The 19,053-nt window shown below is 21.2% G+C and overlaps 4 protein-coding genes across 4 annotated transcripts; all 4 read left to right on the plus strand.

Annotated features, from left to right (window-relative positions):
- Window positions 1–653: 653 nt before the first annotated feature.
- On the plus strand, window positions 654–10,133 carry SRAE_2000016200 (Hypothetical protein; the record flags this gene model as incomplete). The annotated part of the gene is made up of 15 exons (XM_024650957.1): window positions 654–787; window positions 926–973; window positions 1,138–1,421; window positions 1,458–1,634; window positions 1,727–2,515; window positions 2,644–2,856; window positions 3,257–3,339; window positions 3,678–4,351; window positions 4,835–4,975; window positions 5,012–5,438; window positions 6,108–6,722; window positions 6,775–6,847; window positions 6,917–7,139; window positions 7,780–9,275; window positions 9,619–10,133. The coding sequence occupies 15 exons, from the start codon at window positions 654–656 to the stop codon at window positions 10,131–10,133; spliced, it is 5,892 nt and encodes a 1,963-aa protein (XP_024504682.1).
- A 2,405-nt stretch (window positions 10,134–12,538) lies between these two features.
- On the plus strand, window positions 12,539–13,998 carry SRAE_2000016300 (Domain of unknown function CX domain-containing protein; the record flags this gene model as incomplete). The annotated part of the gene is made up of 5 exons (XM_024650958.1): window positions 12,539–12,809; window positions 12,852–12,912; window positions 12,953–13,465; window positions 13,655–13,803; window positions 13,847–13,998. The coding sequence occupies 5 exons, from the start codon at window positions 12,539–12,541 to the stop codon at window positions 13,996–13,998; spliced, it is 1,146 nt and encodes a 381-aa protein (XP_024504683.1).
- Window positions 13,999–14,606: 608 nt separating this feature from the next.
- On the plus strand, window positions 14,607–15,205 carry SRAE_2000016400 (Actin-related protein 2/3 complex subunit 3; the record flags this gene model as incomplete). The annotated part of the gene is made up of 2 exons (XM_024650959.1): window positions 14,607–14,709; window positions 14,760–15,205. The coding sequence occupies 2 exons, from the start codon at window positions 14,607–14,609 to the stop codon at window positions 15,203–15,205; spliced, it is 549 nt and encodes a 182-aa protein (XP_024504684.1).
- A 760-nt stretch (window positions 15,206–15,965) lies between these two features.
- On the plus strand, window positions 15,966–18,117 carry SRAE_2000016500 (Potassium channel subfamily K member 18; the record flags this gene model as incomplete). The annotated part of the gene is made up of 5 exons (XM_024650960.1): window positions 15,966–15,991; window positions 16,032–16,245; window positions 16,744–16,978; window positions 17,029–17,640; window positions 17,717–18,117. 5 exons carry the CDS (start codon window positions 15,966–15,968, stop codon window positions 18,115–18,117), a joined length of 1,488 nt encoding a protein of 495 aa, XP_024504685.1.
- Window positions 18,118–19,053: the final 936 nt, after the last annotated feature.

The raw sequence follows: 19,053 nt of genomic DNA on the forward strand, positions 1-19,053 counted from the left end.
AAAGGATAAAAAATTTTCTTCTATATTTGTGTTAAAATGATTCAAACAAATAAATATTTATTTATTTAAAAATAAATTGGTATTTTAAAATAATTTTTTTTTGTTATATTTTATAACTTAAATTTTTTTTTGAAAAATTTTAAAATACCATAGGAGATAATCTTAAATAATATGTCCACTTGCCAATAAATAAAATTTATTATTATATAAACTTTCTTTACGTTGTCACATTAATATACGTTTACATATTAACAAAATCACAACATATTTCGATATCATTATTCCTTCAATCTCATTAATATAACAGCTACCGATTGCTAATATATTAATAGACTTACCACATTCTAACATATATTCTAGGAATATTTTTCTAGCTCGTCTTAAATATATCAGAATAAACATTATATTTATTACTTGTTTGAAGAAAAATATTAGTTGGTAGTAAAAAAAAAAGTTTTACTACGATATATTTATACTAAAAATATTTTTGTCAAAAAAAAAAAGACAAGTGGAATATATTATATATTATTTTTTTATATACTATATAATTTAAGAAAAGGGCAAAGAAATTAATGCTGTGTGAAAATTAGATATTATATAAAATAATTGAAATAATTTCTTTCCTTTTTTTTTTCTTTATTTAATAATAAAAAATGAGTATAACTAATAGAAATTCAAATACCTCAACAACTGGGCTTTATAGAAGAAAGTATAATGATAATTTATCTACTGGTTCTGAGTTACGAAGTCTTTCAGCAACTCTTCAACCACGATCTGTAGGAACAAGGTAAGTAAAAGATTCTTTTATCAAATTATTTTGATATTATCATGTTTATATAACTTAATTAAATTTATCTTATTATAATATCATCTAAATAATTAAATTTTCTTTTAAATTAAATATATTTAAATATATCATATATAGAATTGGGTACTTGCTGCAAAAATTTGGTGAAAATGTTAATGTAAACAGGTATAAAAGAATGTTACATTTTCAACTTTATTTACCAATTTAAAGTTTTTGCATTTTTTTTTTTTTTTGCTTATTTTGTCTGGTATAATATTAATTTTATTTAATACTTCTAATAAAAAAAATTATTTATTTAATATATTATTAAAAAAAAAACTTTTTTTTAGTTGGAATTCAGTACGGTGGAATAAAACTCAACCAACAGATGCATATAAAGGACATTCCAGTAGATTATCTAAGGCTTTCGAACCAACAACGTCAACTACTACATTGCCATTTAATTCATTTTCATTATCACCAGCAATAAAAAGAAATTTAGGTACAAAAACTAGTAGTAGTTTAATATCTTCTACGAAAACGAATAATTATACTGATACAAGTGGTTTAAAATCTACATATAAATTCGATACAAAAAGTACAATTGAAAAAATTGATAATACAATGAATAATTGTAAGTTTAGAAATTTAAACAAAAATAATGTTACAGATAATGGATATAAAAGTAATATAGGGTATAAACATCAATATGCATACCTAAATAATTATATTAATATGCCATTATCTTCAAGTAAATATTCATCATTATTTAATCAAAAAAGTAACAATAATCATTCAAATAGAAATAATAGATATAACGAAACATTGAATTATGGACGAAGTTATTGTAAATATATTTATTTGCTTTTTTATTTTTGCATTTTTTTTTTAATACTTTTTAATAGTTAGTAATAATATTCTAATATATTTTAATTTTAGCTTTACAATCAAATTCATATAAAAATAATAAATTAACGGTACCATATTTAAATAGCAGTAATTTAAGAGCATCATCATCAAATAAAATTGGAACCAATAATTCTACTATTTTTGATAGTAAAAAAAGAAGCGTATCTAATTTATATTCTTCTTCATTAACAACAAATTATTTAGGAAGAAGCAATAATTATAAAGATGGAGGAAATTCAATGGCAATTACTTCAGCAATGTCAAATTTGGGTTCTCAATATTCTACATCAAAAAACGAAAGACCATGGAGGCAAAGATTGGCAGATTCAGCGAGATTAAGAAATTTAGAAGGAACTGGTGAAATTGCATCAAAGGTTTCAAATAAATATATGATACATAGAGCTGCAAAAAGAGATTCATTAACTTCTGGTGATGAAATGTCAATGAATGTAAGACAATATCGTTCTGTATTTGATAATACATCAATATCTCCACCTTATTTATCTCCAAATGTTAAAATACCTTCTTCATTTGATAAATCAACTTCAGGAATATATAATAGTTTTCAGGATGATAATGATTCAGGTGTAATGTCAAAATCAATAACTTCACGAAGTTCTTGGAATAACAGTATAATTTCTAATAAATCTTCAACTTCACAATTAAATAAATCAATTTCTCAAATGCACAATAGTACAGATAATAGTATTAATAAAACTTCTGATATAAAAATAGATATTCTTAAAAATAAACATATGGATGATATAAAAGAAAGTGGTATAAAAATGATTAATAATAAAAAATCTATCAAAGAGAGAAGTAAGTTTATAGATGCTATGATAAAACTTATATTACTAATAATATTTTTATTTTGTATTTTTATATATATATATATATATAATTATTTTTATTCTTCCTATATATTAAATATAATATTTTCTTTTAAGCTGAACGAAGAAATTCTAGAAAAAATCTTCTTTCACAATCGTCAATTGATAATAAAGATAAGAAAAAAGATTACTCTTCATCATCATCATCATCAAGTGGTGAAGAAAATATGAATAAAATGAAAGAAAATCGTGATATATTAGGGAAAAAGAAAAGGAAACTTCGAAAAAAAGATAGTTTGATTAATAATGAAATAAAAAAAGAAAATTATGGTATGTTTTATAATTATTATTTTTATATATACTATTACTACTTACTATTTTTTATATATATATTATTTGCAAAAAACCATTGATTTAAATCTATATTAATTTTATAATTATTAAGATAAAATAACTTAAAAAAGTTTAAAGGTTGATTATATAGTTAATTTACTAACATAATTGTAGGCATGCTAATACGTTATTATACATTTAATATATTTAATGATAGCTTTCTTTTATTTATGCAATCAATTGTGTAAATTTTTTTTACTGTTTAACTATTTGATTTAACTAAAAAAAAATTTTGTTATTTAGTTTTAATAAATTTTTTTTCTATGCATAACAAAGATATTTAATTTCTTATAAATTATAAAAAAATTTTTCTTTTAAATTATATATTTTTTTTTAGAAGCACTAATAAATTTACAAGTACCTGAAAAACCAGTTGTAATAAAAAAAATTGTAAAACAGCCAAGTATCACAGAGTTTCCTGTAAGTTTATATTATCAATATATGTCTTTCATTAAAATTTGATGCATTGTTATTACACAATATATAAAATATTTAAGACTTTAATTGAAGATAAGCTTAAGTTTGATGTATTAGGTTATTAAAATAAAAATATACAAAGTTGATAGTAAATCTCAATTTTAGTTTTATTATAAATATTAAAAAATTATAATAAAAATATATTTTGTTTATTTTATTACTTAATTCTCTTTTTATAACTTAAAATATAAAATATTTATTATTAATACACTTTATTTAATTAACATTTTATATTATTAATAAAATTATTTATAAAAAAAAAACTTATATAATAATTTTAGCCATCAACACCAACTATAATTACACCTCTTTCAACAACTCTTGAAATTATAAATGATAAAAGTAAAGAACTTATAAATAATATTTCAAATAACATGAAAGAAAATAAAAAGACAAATGAAGTTAAAAAAGAATTAAAATATAATGCACCTAATACTGAATATATAAAAAGGACACCTGTAAAAACATTCATTAAAACAATTGCCGAAAAACCAATAGTTGTAAATGAAAATAAAAAAATTAATAGTAGTAATGAAAATAAAAAGGTAACAAATGACAATGAAAAAGAATCTTCAGATGAATCTAAATATAATGATGTTGTTCATTTTAAATTACCTTCAAGAATACCAAATATAAGTATAGAAAAACCATTAAATAAAGTAAAAGATAAAAAAATTCCTCCAATACCTGGTATTTACATTAATGGTAACAATGAAATAAATATAAGTATTAATAAATGTTTCAAAGCTCCAGAACCAAAATTTTTGGAATGTGAAAAAATTTCAAAAGTTATTTATACAAAAGTATTAAAAAATATTCATGTAAATGTGACTGGAACGTTTAAAGAATTAAAACGGAAAAAGAAAAAGATTCTTGTAATTCGATCTTCATTTGATTTAAAAAAAAATATAAAGGAACAATGTGAATTATTAAATTACACATATTATGATAAAAAGTAAGTTTTAAATGTAAAACATTTATCTTGAAATAATTTTATTACGAAATTTTGTATTTGTATATTAAAAAAAATAGTAATTAAAATTATAAATAATTTAAAAATAATAATAAAATACTAAAAATGATGATATACATAAAAAAAGGATTAATTTGTATAATAATTTTAATTTAATATGATAGTTTATTGTATAGTTAAGAAATTATATCTTTACAATAATTCTTAAACATCAACAATCCTTTAGAATATTCATTCACTTATTTTTACATCTTTTTAAATTCAAGTAAAGTGATAAAAGCAACACTTAGAATAATATTGTGACTACGATTTGTAAATCATCATAGTGCGCAAGAAAAGATGATAAAGTTCTTGAAGACAAGTTTTGTCGCATAAATATGTTATAAGACGTGTGTTTATATATAAACTTTAGTTCATATAACATACATTTTTCATTTTTATATATTTTATCAAAATTTTATTTAGGTTAAGAAATAAAGAAAACCTCAAAAAGAATTTTAAAATTCCTAAAAAACTTGTGGAAAACATATCTACTGAGAAATTATTAGTAAAAAATATTTCTGAAAAAAACGTTAACAAGACAAGTATTATCAGAAAAGTCAAAAGGTAAATCAAAGGTTATTTTTTTTATATCTTTTTTAGTATTCAACGTGAAAACTTTTCTTGTAAATGTATTTCACTTAAACAAAAATTATTGGACTTGGATGTTATCAAAAAATCAGAAGAAAAAGTAGCTAATGTAACAGTTATGACATCAAATATTACTGATATTAATTTCAATTCTATTTCTAAAAAAATTAATTTATATTCACCGATACATTCAATTGGTAGTTTAACACCAAAAGCCATGACTGAAGAACCATTAAGTGTTGATATATCATTAACATTACCTGTAAAATGTTTTCAAGAAATGAAAAGAGCATCAGCTCCTCCTGAATCATCATATAGAAGAAGAAATAAAAATAATGAAACAAGAGCTAGTATAGTTTTAAAGAGGTTAAGACTAGAAGATCCGTCAATTTATGATACTCAACCAACTATTATTCCTGAATACAGCCAAAAATATATCGTATGTTTACATTTATTCTTTTATATTTCAATACATTACTACTTTAATAGTTTCATTTTTTTTTAAAATTTATAGTAATAGTTTTTTTTTAAACAAAATTACTAAAGTTTTAAGAATATTTTAAATAAAATGAAATTTAAAAATATATGTTAAACGTTTATATCCGGGTTAATTAAACTTTGATATAATTTAATGGTATTGTTAAAATCAATTTATTACTTTAAGTAACGATTTATTTAATAAGTTGGCACTTTAATAATTATATTATTAACTAACTAATACACACATATCTTCTATTATTTATTTTAAAGTTCTCATTTATCTTTTGGCAAAAAGAAGGTAAAGAAATTGAGATATATGCATTTGTTAGCTCAAAATTGTCTATAACATTATATAGATGTCCTAATTGTTATAGGCTTACTGATGACTCTCTTATCAATAATATTTGAAGAATAAGATAGAAAATAAAAGTGATTATTAACTTTAAACAAAAAGGATACATTATAAAATACGATTAAAATCATTTTTAAATATTTTTATATATAGGAACAACTTTATTACTATTAAAATAATTGTTTAAATATTCTTTTTTTTTTTTTTACTATTATTATTAGTAAAAATTATACATATTTAATTAAATTTTAATACATTTATAAATTTATTTTTTAGCATTTAAAGGCAGATCCTAATTATATACCAGGAGATCCAATAATATTACCAGACTCATCTACATTAGAAGAATATGTTCGTAGAAAGAGAGGAAATTTAGAAAAATATATTCATGAACCAATTATAGAAGAAAATTCATCTTTATCATCATATTCTAATAATACATTTAGCCATTGTGATAGTCCTAGTATTGCATCAACAATATCTGAATATCATCCACCATTACCAGTTAAAATAATTGAACCTAATTTTGCACATACATCAAAAATAAAATCCATTAAAAATATTTCAAAATCACATATAACTTCTGTTGAAAATAATAATAATAATTATAATATGATTGATATGGTTAATTTTAACTTGAATAAACCAAAATTTGTTACTAATAATAAACAAAGTGACAATGAAAAGGACAATTTTTTAAATTTAATAAGAAGACCTTTAAGAAGTAGAGAACATGTGCCTTCAACAAATATTAATAAAGTTTTTGATAAACCACATTCTGCATTTGAAGAAAGAATGCAAAATCAAGCTAAAGCTGTTGTATTAAGAAGAGCCAATCCATCTATTACTAATTCATTTTTAGGATCAAATTCAAAACCTAATGAATCAATGGTTAGTCATTATTTTTTAACCTTAAATTATATTTACTTATGATATATTTTAGAATGCATCATTTGATGTTACTTGGTCATCACCAGATACTTTAAATGATAAAAGACATTTATCAGCTGACAGTTGTAAGTAGTGTTATCTTATATTTTCTAATTTTTTTAAATTATAATTATTCATTATTTATCTATCTTTAGCTAGTAACAATCAATCTATACATCAAACACATAATAATTTTATGACTTCAAGTAATACTCCAGCAAAACAAAAATTAGCACAAACTTTTGCTCATGCTGCAGCGGTAGCTTCACAACCTAGACATGAAAGATATGCAGCACATTTACCTGCATCAGGAAATTCACAGATTAATAGAGAATCAAATGGAAGACAATCTACAACAAGTGTTGATTCTAACAATAGGTTTGTTAAATTTTTAATATATCTCCTTTAGTAGTTATATATATATATATTATTTATTATCAAAAAGTTACACATTGTTCTAATAATATATTCATTTAACTTTTCATCATTGTTAACATAAACCATTTTATTTGATAAATAATTGACATAGGCAAGAAGAGTTTAATTCAATGTTGTACTTAAAACTAATCATAATGTTAGAAAATAAAATAACATAATTTAAAACATTCTATCAATTAATAGAATAGATAACTATTTTTTATCATTTTGTAAAATTATCTTTATTTTTATATAATCATAAAAATAAACATTATATTTTAGTTTTAATTTATATAAATATATTTTTTTATCCCATTAAGATGCAATTATATTTAAAGTTAGATAAAAATCTTATCCTGATTAATGATTCCTTAAAAATAAAATCACACATTTTTTACTGTTTATCAAATATTCTCATTATATTAATCATTTGACATTATTTTTGGGGTATCTATATACTATTCAATATTTTTTTTTACTAGTTATGTTATATTAACTTACATCATAAACTTATAAATGTATGAGATACAATCAACTTGTTTTTATTATTTTTCTTAACATAATTTTTTTTAATACCTATAAATTTAATGGCCATTTTTAGTTTGGTATTAGAAAAAGCATCAACACAAGTAGAACAAATGATTGATAATGCTAAATTTAAACATCAACAAACTCGAAACAAATTTAAAGATGCTATAGAATATTTAGATCAAATATTTGAAGATTTTAAAAAAGATACTATTATGGATGAAAATAAAAGAAAAACATCAATAGGTAAAGGAATAAATGTTTTTCCTACAACTGGATATGTTGGAAAAAATGCTTCTAATGAATTTAATTCATTAAAAAATAATAATAGAAGAACAATTGATCCAATAAAAAATATTACTCTTTATCATCAATCTAATGGACAGGTTTCATCAAATACCTCATCTCGTAAACCATCCTATTCACAAAATAATTCATTAATTGAAGATAATGTTGTTGAAGTTAGTGAAACAATTAAATTACCACCTACAAATAAAAAATTATCCTCAGATAAGTTAGATTTTACACAAAAATGGCTTGTTAATGATGTTAAATCATGGGTTCATTCACAAAAAAGTGAACCATTTAATAATAATGAACCTACTAATTTTGATTGTGATGAAGGTTCAGTTGGAAGTTGTTCAGCTGAAGTTGCTGCAATTAATTCTAAAGAAAGGGAACGTAAACGTATTTCTAGTGTAAATAATGATAGTAATAATATCAAAAAACAAGTACCTAATAATTATTTAATAAAACCACATCCCTGTAGACCACAACCATTTCCAATAGAAAATATGATGAAAAAAATTCCAAGTATAGAACAAATTCAAGGTAACATTTATCAACCAACAGGATCTCAATTTTTTAAACCTCCATCAATGGTATCTTTAAATGAATTATCCATAGGTAGAAGTAATAATAATAGAGCTCAAAGTCAAGAATATCAAGGAAATAATAATGAATATAATAGTGGAATTTTTATGAAAATAAATGATAAAAATGAAGACAAAAATAAGGCATATAAAAACTTTGGATCTATACAATCATTACCAGATGCAGGAATGTTAAGAAATCATAATGGAGGATCATTAAAAATTGTAAGAAAAAAAGATGATGCTATGAAAGCTATAGATGCATTGGTAGCTGAACTTGAAATGAATGTAAATGATGAAAATACAAAAAGAAGAAGTTTTCCTTTAAATGGAGGTAATAAAAATAATAATAATCAATATGCACAAATAAATAAAGAATATGAAAAAAATACATGTATAGGTTTACCAAAACTTGCATCTGCATCAAATTCATTATCTAAAAAACATAGGGCGAATGATTCACATCAACTTGATGAAATGGCAAATTTATTGACAACAGTAGCGAATGATGTTGGAAGTATACATTCACGTCGAGGAAATTTTAATAACCACCAGGTATATGAATCACCAATTAAAGGAACACATAATCCATTTGAAAAAATAAATAACGAAAGAATAGGAAGTAGTCGTGTCGAAGCAATGCATAGTATATTTGAAAACAAAGGAATGCAATATGACAATCATTATAATTCCGGAGGTAAGTATTCATTTTAGAAAAACAATCACTTTCATTGATCCCGATATAATTTGAAGATTATGTTATTTTATTATCAAAAATAAATTCATTAACATAAAACTATTTCTATACAAAAATATTTATTTGGAAAATGCTGACAGTGATTTAATTTTATTAAATCTTATACAATCAATAATGATATATTAGAGTATTGGCTTTAATATATTATTTATTTTTCTAATAAGGTTAAAATTAACCACATTATTTTTGCTATGCTTTTATTTGCTTTTTATTATTTTAAAGCTTTACCTTTTGCCAATTTAAAACTATTTTATTAACAAAAAATTTATTATTTATTTTTTAGCTAGTAGTCACTTTAATCAAGCTAATAATCAAAAAATTTCCGGTAATCTATGGAGTCGAAATTCTGCTAATCAAAAAAATATAAAACAAATTTCTCAAAATACCATTGAAGATGACAATTACTATGAGGTATTAGATTTTGATATAAATAATTCTAAACAAAAGGTACCATCCAAAGTATCATTAAATAATACAACAAATTCTGAATATATTCCATCGTATCCTAATTCACAACCACCATCTTTTCCACCACAATCAAAACCTACTTCTACAGGCAGTTTTATCAGTCTAAATAAAATGCCATTGAATGAACCAATAAATATAAGCAATAAAAGAAATAATCTTATGAAAAGTAACAGTTTATCAATGGAACATTGGGAAAAACAAGTTCTTCAAGGGCAATCTTCAGGAAGAAAATCTCCAGGGAACGCCAGTCAAACAAATAGAAAAAATACACTTGGAAGCAGAATAAAAAACTTTATTTTTGGAAGCAAAAAAAGTTTAGAAAATATTTAATAATTTAAAACAAATGTTTTATATTTTTTTTAACTATAATAATATATATTTCATTATTAATGCGTGTTATTAAGTTTTATTTTAAATAAATATCTTTATAATAATATTTAATATTTATTTTTTAAAATTGAGAAAAAAAATTATTAATAATAAAAAAAGTAATTTATCAAAAGTATAAATGTTAAATTTTCACAATTCCTTAAAATGATATAATAAAACTATATTTTTATTAGTAAATTTTATAAATTGTTTTAAAATAATTTCGAAATTTAAAAATAAGTTTATATTTATTTCAACCATTTTTATTAACTAAAAATGATAACATTAGATTTTTTGTGAAGCATGATATTTTTATAATGAAAAATATTTTGATAAAAAAAGACTAAATAAATTTTTATTTAAAATAATAAATTAATACAATTACAAGTAGCGTTCTTGTAACGAAAAATTGGATTGAAGAATGGCATCTGCATTTTTAATCTGAAGCTAAATTTGACATTAGTTATTTAATAGCTCTGAATAAATTAAAAAATAATTTATATTTTATTTATCATAGTAACTATTTATACGTCTAAAAAAGTATTGTTAACAGTTTGTTGTCTTAATAATAATAAAAATATTTACAAAACAAATTAATATTTTTTTTATTAATAAAAAATTTTTTAAATAAAATATACTGTGATTTTTATATAAAATTAAAATTATAAATTTAATTTGAAATTAATTTATTATGGATTATTTTTTAATCTATCCAATTATTTAATTGGTTATTTTAACAAACTTAATAAATTACATACAAATATTTAATATTTATAATAAAAAAGTTTTAATGATAATATACAAAATATTAAAACATGTATTATAAAAGTTCCTGTTTAATTTAATATTTTATCAAGTATATCATGTTTTACTTAATCATTTTTTTTCACTAAAATTTTAAGATTATTACTAAGAATAAAATTTTTTTTTGGTATAATTTTGATAGAAATATAATTGATGTAAAATAGAAAAATAATATTTAAAGTAATGCTAACTATTATTTGTTAAAATTTTTATGTATTAAAATATAATATCAAAAATATATCAAGGTTAAAAATTACCAACAATATTATTGATGACATAAGTATTATAAAAACTTCTTTTAAAAATTTAGATACTTTATTACAACATAAATGGTAACTAATGCAAATATCCATTTTTATTTTATTTTACCTTTAATATAACGTCATAATATATATATATATAAATAAATAAAACGTCATTTTAAATCCTGAATATTTATAACTATTATGTTAAACTATATATTTTTATAACTAGTTATAATTATATTTTATATTTAGAAGTTTCTATTCAAATTAGTATTATTTTTTCTATCCCTGATCAATAATTTAATTTATCATTATTTATTGTTGAATAGATACTCTTTATTAAAAAAACAAGCTTTATTTTCTAAAAAAGACGTTATTATATAATATTGTTTAATTAGTTTTGATTAATAAAAAATAACAAATTTTTTTTTATAGTTTAAAATATTTTTTTTTTTTGTTATTATTATATATTTATAATATAAATATTACATTATATTTTAACAATAATTTATATGATAGAAAAAAATATTAAAAAAATTTATGATCTATTTACGATTATATATTATTTAAAATTAGAAAGAAATTTTTTTATATTTAAAGATTTTCATACTTCTTCATTAATTTTTTAATTATATTTATTCAGCCCACTTTTTTTTTCATTTATTTATTTAAAAATTATAATTTGGTTAATATTATTTCATATTCATTTAAAATGTACATTTCTTCATTTCTTGAAATAAATATTAATTAATATCAAGTAAATTTGAATTGTTTGAATTTATAAGTCACGCTGTACCACTAGTTGTTATGACAATATAACAAAAAAATTTTTTTTTTTTTTATGTGATTAAAGATAAATGTTCATTTTTTAAAAATTTGTTAAATTTTATATTACTTGTTATACTATATATAATAAATAATAATATTAGAGTAATATTTATTTTATATTTTAAAATTATATATATATTAGTTATAAAGAGTTAGTATAAATAAATTCAAAGGTAAAAACTGTTTATGTTCATAACACTATTTTAATCGTTATTACAGTATTAGGTTAATTTTAATCGATTTAATAATATCTACTACCTGTGTCATTTATTTTTCTGATACAACTTTTATAAAAGATACAAAAAGATCCTTGTATATATATATATATGATAGATATTTGTTACTAAAATATATTGTAAAATATAAAATATTTAATCTTAAAATATAACGGTTGTTTGACCTTTATTTTAACCAATATTTCTTATTTATATAATATATATATTGCGCATTAAATTTATTAAATACTTTATTTATTTTTTTAGATTCACAATGAGATCTCATATACGAATATATTATTCTCTTTTTTTTATTTTTCTTGTATTATTTCCATCTAATGTATTAGGTAAACGTTCCTCTGGAGGTTCATTTTCACGTGGAAACTCTCCACAAAGTAACAGCAGACCATCAAGTCATTCTACAAATCAAAATGGTAATAGTGGTTGGAATACAAATAGTGGTTTTCAACCAGTTGGAAATCCTAGAGGAATGAATAATCAAAATAACAACTTCCATCAACCTAACAATTTTAATAACCATCAAGGTGGTGGTTTTAATCAACCTAACAATTTTAATAATCATCAAGGTGGTGGTTTTAATCAACCAAATCAAGGATTCCGTAATAATAATTTTAATTCACATCCTAAGTAAGTTTTTTTTTTAATATTTTTACAAATTTATTTATAGTGTACCACCACAAAAAAGTACTGGTCAATGGAAAACAGCTCTTGCTGCTGGTGCTGCTGGAGCAATTGGAGGGATGTTACTTTTCGAAGGAGCAAAAGCAATAATTAAAAATGCTGCTGAACCTTTTCATGTTCAAGGAAAAGATTATTATTGGGGAAATGAGAATTACAAACAACAAAATGGAATGTTTATGTGTAGTATTCCATTAGAACAATTACAAAATCAAAAAACAAAAAGAGATGTTGAAACAACAACAACTCCTCAAACTACAACTTTGTCAACAACAACCATTGCTCCTGTTAGTGGAAGTACACCATCACCAACTAATGTTTTACAAAATATTCAATTTGCCAATGGTGATAGACCAAAAAATGTTGTTTGGAGTTGTAAACAAGGTGTTGAAGTTTGCTGTGGTATGAACTGTTGTCCAAATCCACAAATGAATTCTCAAGGTGGTAATAATAGTAGTTCACACGGCTCTTCCGGACCATCAATATTTTCAATCATTTTATTGTCAGTTTTTTCTTTACTTACATTTTATACACTTCAATAATTTTTGCCTTTTTTTTTATTTTTATATATTTATGTATACTATTCTGTAATTATTTAATTTTACATATATGAAAAAAAAAGAAATGTAAAGTTGTAAAAAAAATTAAACATTCATTTTTCCAATTTTTTTTTATTTTCTTTTATTTTCAGTATTCTTTTTACTTTATTATTACTTGGATGTTGTACATGCGCATTAATTTACTGTTTTTGTAAAAGTTTATTAGATAAATGTATTGGCCAAGATGAAAATAATGACCAATACAATAATCAAAAATATGACAACAATTATTCACAACCACGTAAGTTTGAAGATATATAATATATTAAAAGAATTTTTTTAAGAACCTTCTTATCCGATGCAAAATTATCCACAAGAAACTCAACAACAGTATCCTTCTTATCCACATGGTAATCAACAACATTATCCAGCTTACCCATCAAATCAAGGTGGATATCCATCAAATAATCAACCATTATACCCTACATATAATTAAATTTTCCAGTTTTTATGTAAAAGTTTTTTGCCATACTATTTCTTATTATGAACAAATGAATTTACTTTTAAAATTGACGATCTATTTACTTTTTTTTTTAAATATTATTACAATTATTATTTAAAGATAAATAAACATTTTATTTTATCATACTAAAAAAATTTTTTAATTTTTCAAAATGTTAATATTTATTATGAAGTAATCATTAGTCAATTTTTGATAAAACAAATGTAGTATTTATTTATTAATATTTCTTTTTTTTATATAATGACATCTCATTTTTTTTAGTGTTTCAATATTTATATAAAAATGGTTTTGAAAAAAATAATTACTGACATTAACAGGTGATACAAAAGTTTATTTTTAAGTAAGCATTAATAAACAAGAAGGATTATATGGTCCTATTATGAAGATTTGGTGGAGTAATGTTTAATGTTTAGATAACAAAATATCATTATTATGTTGTGATGAGTATTGAATTCTCAAAATAAAAGTTATAATTTGAGTATAAATTATTTTGAATTATTGTCTTTTTTAATTATTTGTTTATTTTTTAAAATTGCCTTATTAAATAAATTACCATATACAATAATATGACTTTTATAGAAATGCCTGTATATCATTCTCGTTTCAATGACTGCCAAGAGATGATTGGGAATATGGCCTTATTGCCAATAAAAACTACATTTAAAGGACCAGCAATGAAATTGGGTAATTAAATTTATTTTACTTTAATAGCTTTTATTATTTTATTCATTTAGATATTAATTCAGATGAAGTCGACATTATTGATGAAGCATTACTATATTTTAAGCCAAATATATTTTTTAGAGAATTTGAAATTAAAGGCTCTGGGGATAGAACCTTGATATACTTAATTCTTTACATTTCTGAATGTCTTAGAAAAATACTTAAATGTACTGATAGAATACAAGCTCAAAAGGATTTAAATATGTTATCTTTAAATCAAAAAATTCCGATTCCAGGTGATACAGATTTTCCTCTTAATGGAATGTATAAAGCACCATCAACAAAACTAGAATCTGAAAATATGAGAATGTATCTTCAGCAACTTCGTCAAGAGATTAGTCAGAGACTTCTTGAAAAAGTTTATTCTAACAATGGAGCTGCTTTGAAGTGGTGGTTGTGTTTTAGTAAGAAGAGGTTTCTTGAGAAATCACTTATTCGTCCAGGTGTTGTTTTTTAATTATTTTATGCAATTATAATTACAAACACACTTTTTAAAATTGAAAAATATTTTAATCTCTTATAAATTATTTTTTTTATAAACAATTTTTTTTTATTTGCAACACAAGAAAACTTTTGGATTTCTTTTAATTGTGGTTACGCATATAAAAACTTTTTTTAATAAAAATTTTTTTACACTAAAAAACAAAGAATTATAAGATAAAAAAAAGAGGAAAATTAAAAAAAAAATCATCTTTTACTTGTCTTTTTTATAATATACTTTTTGTGTACTATTAAGAAAATTAAATTAAATTATAATTTTCTGTTACAATAACGATTAGTAATTGAAAACATGAAAAAATAATTTTTTTAAATTGCTATTTAAAAACAAACGTAATAAAGAATTTTGTTTATTTTATTTTATACTATTTATCTATCATTTTTTTGCTTATATTTTATCAAAAATGTTAAAACAAAATTATTAGTATTTCATTTATTTAAAAAATTTTAATATTAAATTTACTGAGAAAATATTCAGTAATTGTGATTCATTTTAAAAGATGCTTTTTAAAGTGAAATAGGGCACTTTTTTTAAATGAAAAAAAAATATAAAGAGGAAAATTTTAAAGATTATACTTCCATTTGATTAATTTCATTCGTTTTAAATTGTAGTAAAATATAATAAAATGTAATTGAGAGTTTCTAGAGTATTTATTACTCCTAGAACCTAGGAAGAAAATAAAATAAAATTTAAATTGTATACTTTTACTATAATTCTTATGAGAATTGAATATGGTAACATTATGTAATAAAGTATTTGCTTGAAAAATTTACTTTTATTTAAGACTTCATTTAACCAAAAAGAATTTCTTGAATTGTTTCAATTTTTATTTATATAAATTTTTTTTTGTAATGCTTCAACGAAGATCTTTAAATAATGAGTTACCTGAGAGGAAAGGTTTGTTATCAGATTTTGATAATAATGATATTCCTCCTGATAGTATACCACCTGCTCCACCAGATCCTTGGAATATTGATGATTTACTTCCAGAAGAACAAGTAAGTTTTATTTATTCTATTAAAATGTTATAAATCATATTCTATCATGGTAAAAATTTTTTATTTTTCAATTCAAATTTTATTCTTTAAGATAAATTAGGCTTCTAAAATTTTAATATATTTATATTTTTTAAAACAACACCAAAAATGCTAAAAGCATATCCTGTGGGATTATTTGTGATTAGAGTTATAATGTAACAAAAAGGCGTTAGCATATTTATAAATATTGTAACTTAAACAAAGGATAAAATTTTATCATAAAATCGGATATTTGATATTTTTTAATTTTCCATTTTTAAACTATAGAAAATATTTTTTCACATGTTAATAAATATATTAAAATGAAGGCGATAAATACTATGCATAGATTAAGAGCTCAAAGTGCAGCTTTAAAACTAAGCAAAAAACTAGAAGAGACAGAAAATGGAGAGGTTAGATATTTAAAAAAAATTTCATATTTCTTCTTTTTTTTTCATAAATTAATAATTTAATTTTAAGGAGTTTATAAATCCAATGCCATTATGGAAAAAGTATGGCAAATTAATTTTATTTCACATAGGATTATGTTTTTTAAGTTTATTATATATAATTGGTGGAGCCTTCATTTTTTTTCATTTTGAAAGACCTAATGAGTTAGCAATCAGATCTGAAAATATAAATAAAATAAATGAAGAAAAAACAAAAATGCTTAATCATGTTTGGGAAATGCTTAATGATGATACTTTATCAAAAGGTAATTTAAAAAATATTTTTATAATATTATTTATTTAAAATTTTTTAAAGAATATATTGAAGAACAGGCTATGGAATATATTGATAATGTTACAAGATTATTGTTTGAAGCATTTGATACACATTATATAACTGCAACACATTTAAATCAAGGAATAGATTCTAGTGAAGATGAATATTCATGGACAATTACTACTGCAATATTTTTTACAACAACTCTTTTAACAACTATAGGATATGGTAATCTTGTTCCCACATCATTTTATGGAAGACTTTTTTGTATTGTTTATGCTTTATTTGGTGTCCCTTTAATATTAATAACTGTGGCAGATATTGGAAAATTTCTTTCCGAAAATATAATTCGTTTATATGGTGCATATACCAGAGCAAAAAAGAAGATTAATAAGAAATATAACGAGAAAATGAACAATAATAACAATATCATTCCTATAGATGGCCAATTTGAAGGAGATGATGATAACACAAAAGAAAAAGACCAGTTAATGCAATTTGGTTTGGGAAATTATGTAGCAATTCCAATCTTACTAATTGTTACAATTCTTTTAAGTTATATGGCAATCGGAGCCTTAATAATAGCAAATTTAGAGGGATGGCATTTTTTTGAAGGTTTTTACTTTAGTTTTATTACAATGACAACTGTAGGTAAGTATACAATTTATAAAAATTACTTAAATATTTTTAATTTATACTAATTTTTATAATAATTATTAATTTTTAGGATTTGGAGATATTGTTCCTCTCAATCACCGTTTCTTCTTTTTTGACTTAGCATACATTATTGTTGGTTTAGCAATAACAACAATGTGCATTGATTTGTTTGGTGTTCAATATATAAGAAAAATTCATTATTTTGGAAGAGCAATTAAAGATGCTAGATTTGCATTAGTTAATGTTGGAGGAAAAATGGTTCATGTTCCAGATTTAATGAGATACGCAAGTGTATTACAACAAAAATATGGACAAAAAAAGAATAACAATGAAGATATAAAAGGAGCATATGCACCAAAAGATTTACCTCTAATACGATATATTGATTATGGAGCAATGGCATCATTAGATTCTTTATCAAGTATTTTTAGTACTGTATTTGGAAAAAGCAGACAGCCTAGTATGGTATAAAATATGTATATTTTAACAATATATATAATTAATTAAAGATAAAATGTTTTGTATTTAATGTTGAAAAATATTATAATTATTAAATGGTAAATAAAAACAACTGATATTTGGAAATATATTTGCTCATATTCTTTTTGATAATTTTCAGTTTTTGTATAGTCATATAACTTTGATTAAACTTTAACTTTTCAATATTGATTTCAGAAAATTTAATATATATTGTAATACCTAAAAAAATAGATTCACAACTTTTTTCTTTTATTTATATTTCAAGAAAGTATAAATTTTTTATCAAATTAAAGTTTTTTAATTTTATAAACATTATAAAAATTATATTTTAAGGTATCTTTTTTGAACGTTATTTAAGAAAATAATGTCTACTTTAAATTTCAATCTATATTTTATTTTTTTTGTTTGAAGTAACATAGTAATTTTTTGTCACATTATCAGCCTTGATACTAAAAAAATAGTACTTTATACGTTTTATTATTAAATAAAATATCTAAACTTTTTTTTAATCTTTCAAAAATTGCATTTCATTGAAAATTAAAAAAATATATGATAGAAATTCAGATAATAAAAATACTACTAGCTTTTAATAAAATAATAACTACATAATTTAAATTTTTGACAATATTTTTTTATATTAAATAACTTTTTTTTGATACAAAAATAAATATCCTAAATTAAAAAATATTCCATTTGTGTTTGTAAATATATTTATATAAATTATTTTAGATATAACAAATTGAAAATAAACAAAAATTTATTTAAAAAAAATTAAAAATTCATTACAAATACAATTAGCCAAACGCTGAGTAAATGATAATAATTAGCGTAAATAATTAAAAAGTTGACATTTAAACCGTGAAAATAATAAAAAAAAAAAAATTTTTTTCTATTTTATAAAAGAATTATATTTCTTTGCATATTTTT

The sequence above is a fragment of the Strongyloides ratti genome (assembly GCF_001040885.1).
Source record: "Strongyloides ratti genome assembly S_ratti_ED321, chromosome : 2".
Lineage (NCBI taxonomy): Eukaryota > Metazoa > Nematoda > Chromadorea > Rhabditida > Strongyloididae > Strongyloides > Strongyloides ratti.